The sequence below is a fragment of the Saccopteryx leptura genome, chromosome 1 (assembly GCF_036850995.1).
Source record: "Saccopteryx leptura isolate mSacLep1 chromosome 1, mSacLep1_pri_phased_curated, whole genome shotgun sequence".
Taxonomy (NCBI): Eukaryota; Metazoa; Chordata; class Mammalia; order Chiroptera; family Emballonuridae; genus Saccopteryx; species Saccopteryx leptura.
The window spans coordinates 389237358-389251002 of record NC_089503.1 but is presented as its reverse complement, the minus strand read 5'-3'; the positions used below and the strand labels follow the sequence as shown (position 1 = coordinate 389251002).

Here is a 13645-nt window from a genome sequence, read left to right as displayed (position 1 = left end):
TAGTTTTATCAATAAGATATGGGGAAGTGTAGGTACTTGTAAATTTATTTGGTTTAAATACAAATATTAAGCAAGTGGAAATGTGATACATTTCCAAAGACAGCTCAGATCATTTGATTCCGAACCTCCCTCACTGTCCATGACTTGTCCACGTTGGAGAAACAACATGTAGCAGATGTAGGGCTTTCGCTGTCACTGTGTTACAGAATGTCAACAACCTGTCTCATATGTGAGCTGAGATATTTGTTTCTTGGTTAGGAAAAAGGCCAGTAAGTTCCACTGAGAAGGAGAATCTCTGTCAGAGAATCCCAGTCCTTTCTCTCCCTTGAATTCAGCACCCATCAGAATTAAGATTTCCTTCATTCGGAAATGAATTAAAACAGATACTCAAATACTGTGTGGTTAACAACCAACCCGTGGACAAAAACACAGAGGACGCAACCCCCAGACCCCTGACCCTGTGTCACTGGGAGGAGCTGTGTGTCAGTGCTCCTTCCACAGTGTGGTGGCCACTCTGCACCATGTCGCTGCCACAGCAGTGAGACTCACTGACATGTTTAAAAGCATCTAATTATCGTACTTAAGATAACAAATGGAATAACAGAAACAAAAATATCTCAAATAGACCAAGAATATTTTAGCCTAGGCCAAAGGTCCCCAAACATTTTACACAGGGGGCCAGTTCCCTGTCCCTCAGACCATTGGAGGGCCGGACTATAAAAAAAACTATGAACAAATCCCTATGCACACTGTTGCATGTTTCCCCTATTATAAGACACCTCCTAAAAATAAGACAGCCCCCGTCCTTTGGGGGGTAAAATTAATATAGTACAGGGTCTTATAATAGGGGAAACATGGTGTGTAGTAATGTGGGGGGAGACTTTTGGGCAAAGGGAGGTTATAGAGGCCTTTATATTGATGTACATTTGGGGAGTATAAGGGCCATTGTACTGTGTAGTGATGGTTATAGTACTTTGCCTTTCTTCCTACTTCTGTTATTTCACACTGCTCCCGGTGATGTAGCCGCACACCGGATGTGCGTCATGTGCTGCGCTTCCGGAGCCGTGAGGCGTGCATCCTGCGTCACCGGAAGTAGTACTGTACGTGAGCGGCGCAGCACTTTGCCGGGCCTCCCCACACAGTACTCCAGGAGCTCAGGATGTGGATGCATCCTGTGCTCCTCTCACTGAGCACCAATGAAAGAGGTGCCCATTCCGGAAGTGCAGGGGGCCGATAGATGGCTTCAGGGGGCCACATGCAGCCCGCGGGCTGTAGTTTGGTGAACCCTGGCCTAGCCTGTGGTGGCCCCGTGGACAGAGCGTGGACCTGGAACACTGAGGTCACCAGTTAGACCCTGGACTTGCCAGGACACGGCACACAGGGCAGCAGCTACAACTAAAGTGAAGCAGCTATGAGTCTATAAGCTTCCCTTCCGCCTCCATTTTTTTCTCAGCAATATTAATAAATAAAATGTTTTCAAAAACATAAATATTTTATAAAATAAAGAGAAAAACAAACATTTAATTTTTTATTATTTTACTAAATGAACACCCTTTTTAAGTTATTAATTTACTGTAGAATACTGTGGACAATAGCGAGCTCTGACTCATTGGGTAGCTGTGTGTTGAGGCAGATGTGTTTTTTTTGTGAGTGTGTTTCTGTGTTCATCTGAAATGTAGTCTATTTAACGTTAAATTTTTTCTGGCCTTTAGAAATATCCAACCATGCCCGTTTTCTCCGCTTTGGCATTATGTTGACACCAGTGTCCTATGACAAATGGCACTTCAAATCAACAGATTGCAGAAAGAATAAGTGGCTTAAGACAAGTGGAAAAGTGATACATCTCTGACCTTTTATTTTTTGTCTGAAGGGTGCAAGAAAAATTATTGACCTCACAGTCCCAAAAGAAAAAAATTTAATCATCTGCACCTTAATGTTTTATACCGACGATTACAATTATATTATTTTTCCCCGGGACTGTTCTTTAGGAATATGTCCCTCTCTGTACAGAGCAGGCGTCATGTGAGGAATGCAACAGTAACTGTCAGGATGGGTGCCTCTACTCTACACTCCCTCAACGCTGGTGAACTCTGTCTCATATGTGAATACAGTCTTTTTAAATCTGAAACATGATTGTTCAATGACCAAGGAATACTTAATATTTCACATCCCAGAATTTCTGACCTAACACCCTCATTATTTTATTTTCTCATTTAGTTTCTTGTGCACAAGGGACAGGGAAGGGAACACAGCATTGTCTCTGATGAGTGAGGTGTTTTACAGAACCTGATGGTTCCTACTTTCACAGACATGGGTCCATGTGTGCTCCAGAGTAGACTAGGAAATGGAGGGGTTATTTCTGTTTACTTTCCAACCCAATATTCTGTTTTCACTGGGAATGAGTTGTTTATTTCTTCCTCTTACTTTTCAGCCAAGAAGGAACGGAGCAAAGGTAAGTCCCACTTACCTACCCCACTGTCCTTCCCTCATCTGTTCCTCATTCCCTTCTCTTCAACTCCCTTCTTTTCTCCGTGTGTCTTAGCCTTTTTATTCTGATTAGGTATTTTCATTTTCTTTTTAATTTCTCCCTTTATTATCCCACCATTTTTCTTGTTGTTTTTTGTTGCAATCAAGGAGACAGGACCTTTCTGTCAAGTGAATTTTATTAATCAGATATCTGGAAGGTTAGGTACATTTAAAGTTTCTGAGTGTAAGTTTTCTCCAAGGACAGCTCAGGTCATGTGGTTCAGAAGCTCCCGCACTGTCATTTCTTTCCCTTCATCTGAGTCACTCAGCTTCATTCAGGACTGAATTAAAACAGACACTCAAATACAATAAGGTTGCAAATTAATTGATGGACAAACACGTTGTGAATAGATTCACATTCACATGAACCTTAAACTGTATTTACCTGCATGAGCATTCTTTCAGTCACTCTTGTACAGTAATATTTGCAATCTTAGACTGTGTAGTCACTGCAATTAGAACTGAACACATATATATACACATGAACATCCACAGACCAGTTTAAATATGACAGATATTTCTTAGTGGTCTACGTACAGTGAAAACTGATCAAGAATACTACAAAATTGAGACTCCTGGACATAGATAAAAGTGCAGTGGTTACCGGATTGGGGAAGGGAGGGGAGAGAGGTGGAAGATGAGGGGCATAAAGAAGCAAAATGTACAGTAACGGAGGATGATTTGACTTTGAGTGATGGGTATACAGCATAATCGACTGTCTAAATGATGTGGAGATGTTTTCTCTAAAACTATGTACTCTGGTTGACCAATATCACCCTGTTAAATTTAATTGTCTATATAAAAAATAAATAAACACATATCAGAATGAGCCTGACTAGGCAGTGGCACAGTGGATGGAGCGTCAGACTGGGATGCGGAGGACACAGGTTCAAAACCCCAAGGTCACAGCTTGAGTGTGGGCTAATCTGGTTCAAACAAGGCTCACCAACTGGAGCCCAAGGTTGCCAGTTTGAGAAAGGGGTCACTCGATCTGCTGTAGCCCCCTGGTCAAGGCACATATGAAAAAGCAATCAGTGAACAACTAAGGAGCCGCAACAAAAAATTGATGCTTCTGATCTCTGTCCCTTCCTGTCTGTCTGTCCCTGTATATCCCTCTCACTGTCTCTGTCACAAAAAAATAAATAAATAAATATAAATATAAATAAAACATACCAGAAAGAATATTTTTAAAAATTTTTAGAGTTTATTAAATACACTTCATTTCTCCTATTTTAAACGGATTTTTTTAATCTTTTATAGGATTTCCTGGAGTGACCTTCAGTAACAAAAATAAACAGATCTCAGGTGCAAAATTCTCTCATACTTCATGTGTTCGGTGTAGTGTGTTCAGCACCCCAGTCACTTATCCTTCTGTTACCCTTTTATTTATTTTAATCTTTGTGTCTCCGTATACTACATGGTATTTTAAAATTGTAGTGATGATTTCTGTGAAATGGATTTCCACGGTATATTCTTTATTATGGAACACACAATTATTGGCTGCATTGCAGAAACAACCATTAGCAGATGGGGGACTTTTGCTGCCTCTTCTTTACAGTGTGTAGAACACCTGTCTCATGTGTGTGAGCTTAAATATTTGTTACTTCGTTAAGAGAAAGGCACAGTAAGGTCCAGTGAGGAAAAAAATCCCTGTCAGAGAATCCAAATCCTTTCTCTGTTCTGAATTAAGCACCTATGAGAAGTAAGATTTTCTTTGTTCAAAAATTAGTTAAATCAGAAACTCAAACTCATTGTGATTAAAAATCCATCCGTGGACAAAAGCATGGAGGACGCAGCTCCCAGACCCCCACTGGGAGGAGCTGTGTGTCAGTGCTCCTTCCACAGTGTGGTGGCCACTCTGCACCATGTCACTGCCGCAGCAGTGAGACTCACTGATGTGTTTAAAGTATCCAGTGACCATACAAAGCTACAAACACAGTAACAGGAACATAAGTATTTCAAATACACCAAGACTATTTTTAGCTTCACATGCAGTCACGCAGTGGATAGAGTGTGGACCTGGAACACTGAGGTGGCCAGTTTGACCCTGGACTTGCCCGGACACGGCACACAGGGCAGCAGCTACAGCTACAGTGAAGCAGCTGTGAGTCCATAGCTTCCCTCCTACCTCTCATCCATTTTCTCTGTACTATTAATATAAAAAATATTTTCAAAACCAATTTTTTTATAAATTAATTAGAAAAATCAGTATTTTAAAATTTTTATTATTTTACTAAAATAACTTCCTTTTCCACATTTTCACTTACGTAGAACACCTGTGCACAATAGTGAGCTCTTAGCTATTGTGTACAAGTCTGTTTCGGGGGAGGGTGGTGTGTGTGATGTGTGTGTGTGTGTGTTCATCTGAAATTAACCTATTTATAAATTTGAATTTATCAGTAAATTTGAATTATCTTTGTGTTTGTTTTCTATAAAAATGACATTTTTCTATAAAAATGATATTTTGTTTTGTTTTGTTTTTCAGGAGAATTTAAGAAGAAATATGGTAAAATTACTGATATTCTTTTACTCTTGATCCACTTGAAAACATTTGGTTTATTTTTCTCTTGGACATTTCTGGGCTTTTTATACAACTGCTTTCTCTTGGTCTATCCTCTTCCTAGATGTTCACTGTCTTTCCTCGATTCTGATACAGCGCTTCTCCCATCTGTGGCTCCATTTCTGTTTCCTACCTTCCATCCTTTCCCATTACTTCTTTTCTCACTTTACACAAATATTTCCCTATAAATTTTGGCTGCTCTGTCTTGCAGTAAATTGTCACAGTTTCATTAAGACATTGATGAGATGAAGGGTATTCACTAGACAGAATCATGACCAAAGTGGAAGAAAAAAAAAAAGATAAAAAATACAAGAAAAAAATGGAAAAGTTATACACTGTGGATTTTTCCTGGTTTTGAGAGGTTATCTTCTTTCTTTATCTTTCTTCTCTCTCTTTTTGCCCGGTGGTGCTGTACCCCAGGTTCTGCCCCTGTGGCACTCTTAGGCAGAGATTTGCTGTTGGTTTGTTATGGTGATGACATAAACTAGACCTCATTCTCGTTTGTAGTCGGGGCTTGTTAGCTTTTGCAGGCTCCAACAATGAAGAGTCCATTTTCCCGGAGCCTCTCCCCACATCTTTCCTTCCTGATCCAGCAGCCTGAGGCTCCAGCTGTGAAGTTTCCCCAGGCACTGCCTGGAGAGCAAGAGGCTCTAAGAACTGCCAAATCTTCCCTTTATCCCCACTCAACGCAGGGTTCTGGGTAAGGCTTTGCCAGCCAGAACCACCAGCGTAAGCCAGCAGGGCAGTGAGCAGACTGTGGGTTAGGCTCCTTTCTAAGGGTTAGGGGGTAGGTCTAGTTTGCCTCATTATTCTGCGGGTCTGCTCTCCAGAGTCTTCCTGCTCCAGCAAGCTGCCTGCACTCACAGCCCCAGCTCCCCAGCACTTCCGCAGTTCTCCTCCGTGGGAATGTGCTTGGTAGCCTGTGTTGGCTGGTGGTAGCACTCCACCTGGACAGGTCCAGGCATAGGGAACCCGGCCCCCAAGCACTTCCCACTGGCTGTTGGCCTGGGAGCCAGGATTGCATAGAAACTCTGGCTACAGGCCATGCAGAAAACCACTACTGACAGTCTCTGACCCAGACCCTCCATCCGAAACATGGGCACCCACACCCAGAGCGCCAGGTGGAACCACTCGCACACTGCCCGCACTCGTCAACCAGGAGACCAAGAGTGAATAAAGACCAAAGCTGCTATTGTATCAGTCGCTGCAGGCAACCCACTTGCTCACCTCTGCGGGGGTTTGCTGCTGGCATTAGTTCTGTCTTGCCAATATCGTGTTGAGTTCTGGGCACACTCTCTCCTTGGCTTGAACATCTCTGCCCTAGCCCAGCTTATTCCCTCTCCTCTAGCCCTCCCTTCATCTCGGATCCAACTGAAAGCAGCTCTTCCTCAGGTCAGTGAGGAAAGTGGAATACTCCATTCTCTGTCTTAATTCCTTCAGAGTGGGTTATATATTCAGCCACCCTTTAGCCCAATCGTACCTTTGTTTGGTGTGTGTATATTTCAGATGCTCCTGAGATTTTTTTTCTGTCTCTAGTTGTTAAATCTGTTGAAATTTCAGAGGATGGTATGAGGATCACACCTCATAGCGCCATTTCTCTGACTTCATTCAATATTGTGCTTTTCTATCCCCAGTTACAAATACATATAATTTTTTTCTAAAGAATGGTCTTCAAGGACATAACCCTCGAATGTACAGAGTAGTGTTTATATGACTAATGAACCAAAATCAGTTCTGTAGAGATCGGGGCCTCTACTGTACACTTCGTCCTCACTGGTGAAGTCCCATCTCACATGTGAATACGTTTCTTTTTTATCTGAAAAAGGTGATATTCCTCTGATATGAGAATGCTTATATTGCACATCCTCGAATCTCTGACCTAACTCCCTCAACCTTTTATTTCCTGATTTAGTTTCTTGTGCACAAGAACAGGGGAGGGAACACAGCATTGCCTTCAACGGCTGACATGTCCTTCAGAACCTCAGGGTTCCTACTTTCACAGACATGGGTCAATGTGAACTTTAGTGTGAACAACCAATGGGGTCCATTTCTGCTCCCCTTTCTACCAGACAGTCTGTTTTCACTTGAAATGATTTCTTTATTTCTTCCTTTTTCTTTTCAGCTAAGACTGAACAGCAGACATGGCAGTACCAATAACCTAACCCACTTGTTATTCTTTCATCTCCTCCTTACACTGTTGTCCTCCCTCTCAGTGACCTTCTCGTTATTACCTCAGCATCTTGTCCTCCCAACTCTGATTCTCCATCTTCACATGTTATTCAGTTTCTCCCATTATGACCTCTCCAATTGTCTTGTTGTTGCATCAAGGAACCAGAGCCTTTCTGTAAAATTATTTTTATCAATAACATGTCTGGAAGTGTAGGTACTTTTAATGATTTTGGGTGTAAGTTTTCTCTGAGAACAGCTCTGCTTTTTGATACAGAACTTCCCTCACTGTCATTTATTCCCTTCTGCTGATTCACTCAGCTTCCTTCAGCCCTGATGTAACACAGACACTCAGAAACACTAAGTTAGAGAATAAATAGGTGTAAAAGAACATTGTAAATAGACACACGTAAGAACCTAACCCTGTAATAACCTATACGAGCAATCTTTCAGTAAGTGTTGTATAGTGGTTATTTCAAATTTATACAGTGAAAGTTGTGAAATTAGAATTGAATACTTACATATATGTTTGTGTGTGTTTGTATAATATATATATATGCATGCAAAGACCGTTTTAACATAACAAATATATTATAGTTGACCATATAGGTTGAAAGAAATAAAAAATTTTATTAAAATGTATCAAATAAATATTTTTAAGTTTTACAGAAAGTTTTAAATATGCTTCATTTTTCTTATTTAAAGGGACTTTAATAATTTATTGAATTTATTTAGATGACCTTGCTTAATAAAACTATGCAGGTTGCAATGGTGAATTGTATCACACCTCATCTGTACATGACAATGTTTCACCACCCCATTCATGCCTCCTTCTGTCACCATTTTATTTATTTTAAATATTTATGTCATCACATGTCACATTGTATTTTTCTAATTGTAGTGGTGATTTCAGTGAAATGGATTTCCAAGTATATTCTTTATTCATGGAGTAGATGAGACTTGTCCATGTGACAGAAACAACCAATAGCAGAAAGAACGCTTTCGCTCCCTCTTCTTTACCGTGTGTAGAAATCCTGTCTATGTGTGTGCTTGAAAATTTGTTTCTTGGTTAACAGAGAGGCAAAGTAAGATAAAGGGAGAAACAGAATCTCAGTCAGAGAATCCCCGTCCTTTCTCTACCTTGAATTCAACACCCATAAGTATTAAGATATTCTTCATTCAAAAATGAAGTAAAACAGAAACTCAAATACAGTGTGGTTAACAAACAATCCATGACAAAAACACAGAGAACACAGGCACCCAGACCCCTGACCCTGTGTCACTGGGAGGAGCTGTGTGTCAATGCTCCTTCCACAGTGTGGTGGCCACTCTGCACAATGTCACTGCCACAGCAGTGAGACTCACTGACGTGTTTAAACAGGAAAATCAATATTTTCTAAATTTTATAATATTTTGTTCAATAAATCCTTGTTCAACTTTCCTATTTACTATAGTATAATGTGGATGGTAGTGAGCTCGGAGCCCGTGTTTAGGTGTGTATGTAGGGGAGCACGTCTGATTTGCTGTGTGCTGGTGAGTTATTATGAAATGTGGTGAGGTTAAATTTATCAGTAAATTTGAATTCACTTAGTGGTTGATTACCATGAAATTGACATTGAATTTTTTTTTTCAGATGAATTGGAGAAAAAAATAGGTAAAATTACTGATTTTTTTTACTCTTGATCCAATTGAAAACATCCGCTTTATATTCAGCTTTGACATTACTGACCTTTTTATAAAAAGTACCTTCCACTGGCCTGTCTTCCAGTGAGATGTCTACTGTTCCTTACTTGATTTTGTTTCCGAAGTAAGAAGAGGGGAGGCAGAGAGACAGACTCCTGCATGTGCCCGGCTGGAATCCACCCGGCATGTCCACCATGGAGCGATGCTCTGCCCATTTGGGGAATTGCTCCATTTCAACCGGACCATTCTAGCACCTGAGGCAGAGGCCATGGAGCCATCCTCAGCGCCTGGGGCCAACTTTGCTAAAATTGAGCCTTGACTTTGGGAGGGGAGAAGAGACACAGAGAGAAAGGAGAAAAGGAGAGGTGGAGAAGCAATGAGCGCTTCTCCTGTGTGCCCTGGACGGAAATCAAACCCGGGACTTCCACATGACGGGCCAATGCTCTACAGCTGAGACAACCGACCAGGGATCCCCTTACTTGATTTTCAGAAATCATTTCTTTTATTTGGAACTCTGTCCATTTCTCTTTCCTACCTTCCATTCTTCTTCCTTCTTTTTTACTTTACGGAATCATGTCCCTGTAAACATTGGCGGCTTCAGTCTCGCAGTAAATTGACTCAGTTTCAGTAAGACATTGGTTAGATGAAGGCTGTTAAGGTGATGGAAACGAGAATTTTAATGTTTACATAAGTCACAGGTTTATATTAGCATGTATTAATATATATAAATATAAATGTATATATTTCTGAAAAATATTCAAACTTTAGACCTCTGTCAAGTATTCCAAGTTTGAGGGCCAAATAATACTTCTAATCCTTGAAAGAAAAGAATCCAAACTTTCACCATTCATTGTCTCTCTCCATTGTCTTTTCACAGCCTGTGTCATGATAACTTATATCATTCACTGGTCAGATGTGAAAGAGTGGGACATCATCTTCCATTCTCCTTGATCATATGACTCAGGTGTTTCAAGGTCTCCAAATATTTTACAAAGTTTTTTCTGGACTTTAAAAATATCCAGACATGCCCATTGTTTATTCTTCAGTATTATTTTGATACCAGTATCAAATGACAAAGTGCACTTAAAAATATACAATTTTCAAAAGGAGGACATGCAATAGGACACGTGGAAAAGTGAACTGTCTCTGACCTGTACTTTCTGTGTGAAGGGTGCAGGAAATAGTATTGACCACAATGTTTTAAAAATAAGAAAATTTCATCATTCAAAGCTTAATATTGTCTTTTCCTAAACACAATTACAATTCTATTTTTTTCTTGGGAATGGTCTTTACGCATGTATCTCTCTACTGTACAGAGCAGATTCTATATGACGAGTGCAACAGTCCGGTTTTGCCGTGAAGGCTTCCTCTCCTGTTCGCTTCCTCATCGTTGGTCCAGTCCCTGTCTCTTATGTGAATATATTTGTTTTTTAATCTGAAAAAGCTTATAGTCCAGTCTCAGTGGAACACTTAATATTGCACATCCAAAACTTTCTGACTTAACACCCTCAATTTTATTTCCTGACTTAGTTTCCTGTGCACAGGGGACAGGGGAGGGAGAACAGCACTGACTCTGATGGGTGAGGTGTCCCTTGGATCCTCAGGGTTCGTGCTTTCACAGACATGGGTCCCCGTGTGCTCCACAGTGAACTATGAAAGGGACATGTTTCTGTTCTTCCTCCTACTAGACAGTCTCTTTTCAATTGGAATTAGTTGTTTATTTATTCCTTTTCCCTTTCACCTGAGAGTGAGCAGCAGAAAGGTCAGTACGGTAACCTTCTCCCTGTCATTTTCTCATCTCTCCCTTACACCACTGTCTTCCTCTGAAAGATCATCTCACTTTTGTCTCAGTGTCTTGTTCTTCCAACTCTGATTCTCTGTCTTCATTTGTTGTTCAGATTCTCCCATTATTACCCTTCCAATTGTCTTGTTGTTGCATCAAGATATTAGAGCCTTTTCATCAAATTAATTTTATCAATAAGATATTTAAAAGTGTAAGTACTTTTAAATTTGGAGGGTGTAAGTTTTCCCTAAGGACAGCTCAGGTCATTTGATTCAAAACCTCCATTTCTGTCATTTCTTCCCTTCAGCTGATTGACTTAGCTTTATTCAGACATGGCTTAAAACACACACCCAGATACAATAAGGTTGAGAATTAATAGGTGGACAAAAATGCTGTGATAGATGTTCATAAGAACCTAACCCGGACTTACCTATACGAGCAGTCTTTCATCAACCTTTATACAATGGTTGTAGCAACTTTGTACATTGAAGGTACTGAATTATAATGGAATACATAGATGTATAGAAACATCCAAAGACCTTAAATTTGACAAATATATCAGAGTGGTTCACATAGACTGAAAAAGAATAAAAAATAATTTTATTAAAAAATACCAAATAAATATTTTTAAAATTTTAGAGTTTTATATATATGCTTCATTTCTCATATTTTAAGTTTTTTTAATGTTTTATTGAATGTATTGGGGTGATCCTGATTAATAAATATGGAAGTCTAAATAGCACAATTCTGTAACAAACCAGTCATGTATCCTTCTGTTACCCTGTTATTTATTTTAAATATTTATGTCTCCATATGTCATGTGGTATTTTTAAAGAAGTTCTGATGATTTCAGGGAATGGGTTTTCAAGGTATATTCTTTATTCATAGAATAGACGAGACTTGTCCATGTGGCCAAAACAACCATTATCGGGTGGAACGCTTGTGTGACCTCTTCTTTACAAAAATCCTGTCTCGTGTGTGTGTGCTTCAGTATTTGTGTCTCTGTTAAGAGAAAGGCTCAGTGAGGTCCAGTGAGAAACAGAATCTCCGTCAGAGAATCCCAGTCCTGTTTTCCTCCTGAATTCAGCTCCCATGAGTACTAAGATTTTCTTCATTCAGGAATGAGTTAAATGAGATGCTCAAATACATTGTGGTTAAAACTCAACCCGTGGACAAAAACATGAAGAACGCAGCCCCCCGACCCCTGAGCCTGTGTCACTGGGAGGAGCTGTGTGTCAGTGCTGCTTCCACAGTGTGGTGGCCACTCTGCACGATGTCACTGCCACAGCAGTGAGACTCACTGATGTGTTTAATGTATCAAATGACCTTATTAAGCTCCCAAAATGAATGATACGAACATAAATATTTTAAATAAACCAAGCATACTTTTAGCCTGGCCTGTGGTCATGCAGTGGATAGTGTGTAGACCGGGAAGACTGAGGTGCCAGTTTAACCCTAGGCTTCCCAGGACACGTCACCCAGAGCAACAACATACAACTAAAGTGACGTAGCTCTGAGACCATATGCTTTGCTCCTGCCTCCCACCAAATCTCTACGGAATAGTAATAAATTATATCTTTCCAGAAAAGCAATTATTTTATAAATTAACCAGAAAAACTAATACTTTTAAAATTTTATATATTTTTTACTAAATTAACTTCATTTTTCACCTTTTTTTTTTTTACTGCAGTATGCCTGTGGGAAATAGTGAGCTCTGAGCCTGTGTGTAGCTGTGCCGAGGGTGGAGTGATTTGGTGTGTGTGTGTGTGTGTGTGTGTGTGTGTGTGTGTTCATCTGAACTGTGGTTCTGTTAATTCTAATTTGATTATATCAATACATTTGAATTATCTTTGTAGTTGTTTCCCATTAAATTGACATTGACTTTTTCTTTTTCAGAGGAATGTAAAGAAACAATAGGTAAAATTTTTGATATTCCTTAATCCAGATCCACTTAAAAATTACCGGTTTATTTCTGCCTTTGATATTTCTGGCCTTTTTATCCAAGTGCCTTCCATTGGCCTGTCCTCCTCCTAGATGTCTGCTGTCCCCACCTGATTCTGAGACAGCACTTCTCCCGTGTGGGGCTCTGTCACTTTCTGTTTCCTGCCTTCCCTCCTTTCCCTTCCTTCATTCTCATTTTACACAATTATTTCCCTGTAAACATTGGTGGCTTCAGTCTCACAGTATATTGACTCAGTTTCATTAAGACATTGGTGAGACAAAGGATATTAAGGTGATGAATACATAATTTTTAATATATACATATATAATAAGATTACATATTTCATATATGTATATATTATATATTAAATATATACATATATGAAAATATATGTATGTATTTCTGGGAAATATTCAAAATTAAGAACTCTGTCAAGAATTTCAAGTTTTAGATCCCCCTTTTACCAATTAATATTTCTACAAACCCTTGAGATAAAAGACTCCAAACCTTCTGCAGTCAGTGTCTCTGTCCATTGCCTTCTTACATCCTATGTCGTGATAAATACCTCATATCATTCACTCATCATATGAGACAGAGTGGGACATCCCTCTTCCACTGTCCTTGATCATATGAACCAGGTGTTCTAAGTTAACTAAATATTTTACATAATTTTTCATAAAATATAAAATATCCATCCATACCTGTTTTTAATTCTTTGGCATAATGTTGCCATTATTATCTAAAGACAAACCGCACTTAAAATAAACAGTTTGCAGAAGGATGAAGTATCTTAAGACCTGTAGAAAAGTAATAAATTTTTGACCTGTACCTTTTGTGTAAAAGATAAAAAAAAAAAATATTGACCACAATGATCCAGAAAAAAAATTTAATAATTCAAAGCTTAAGATTGTTTTCTCTAATGATAATTACATTTATATTTATTTCTTTGGGACTGGTCTATAGGAGTATGTTTCTCTGATGTACA

The 13645-nt window shown here is 39.4% G+C and overlaps 1 protein-coding gene across 1 annotated transcript in view; it reads left to right on the top strand.

Moving 5' to 3' along the window:
* The window catches only part of LOC136388496 (uncharacterized protein PF3D7_1120000-like), a 419710-nt gene that overhangs the window by 311732 nt on the left and 94333 nt on the right, over window positions 1–13645 (top strand). Inside the window, exons 27-32 of the mRNA XM_066360321.1 lie at window positions 2432–2452; window positions 3787–3831; window positions 5012–5032; window positions 7209–7228; window positions 8885–8906; window positions 12615–12635. Coding sequence (XP_066216418.1) covers window positions 2432–2452; window positions 3787–3831; window positions 5012–5032; window positions 7209–7228; window positions 8885–8906; window positions 12615–12635 — 150 coding nt within the window. The remainder of the gene's footprint in view (window positions 1–2431; window positions 2453–3786; window positions 3832–5011; window positions 5033–7208; window positions 7229–8884; window positions 8907–12614; window positions 12636–13645) is intronic.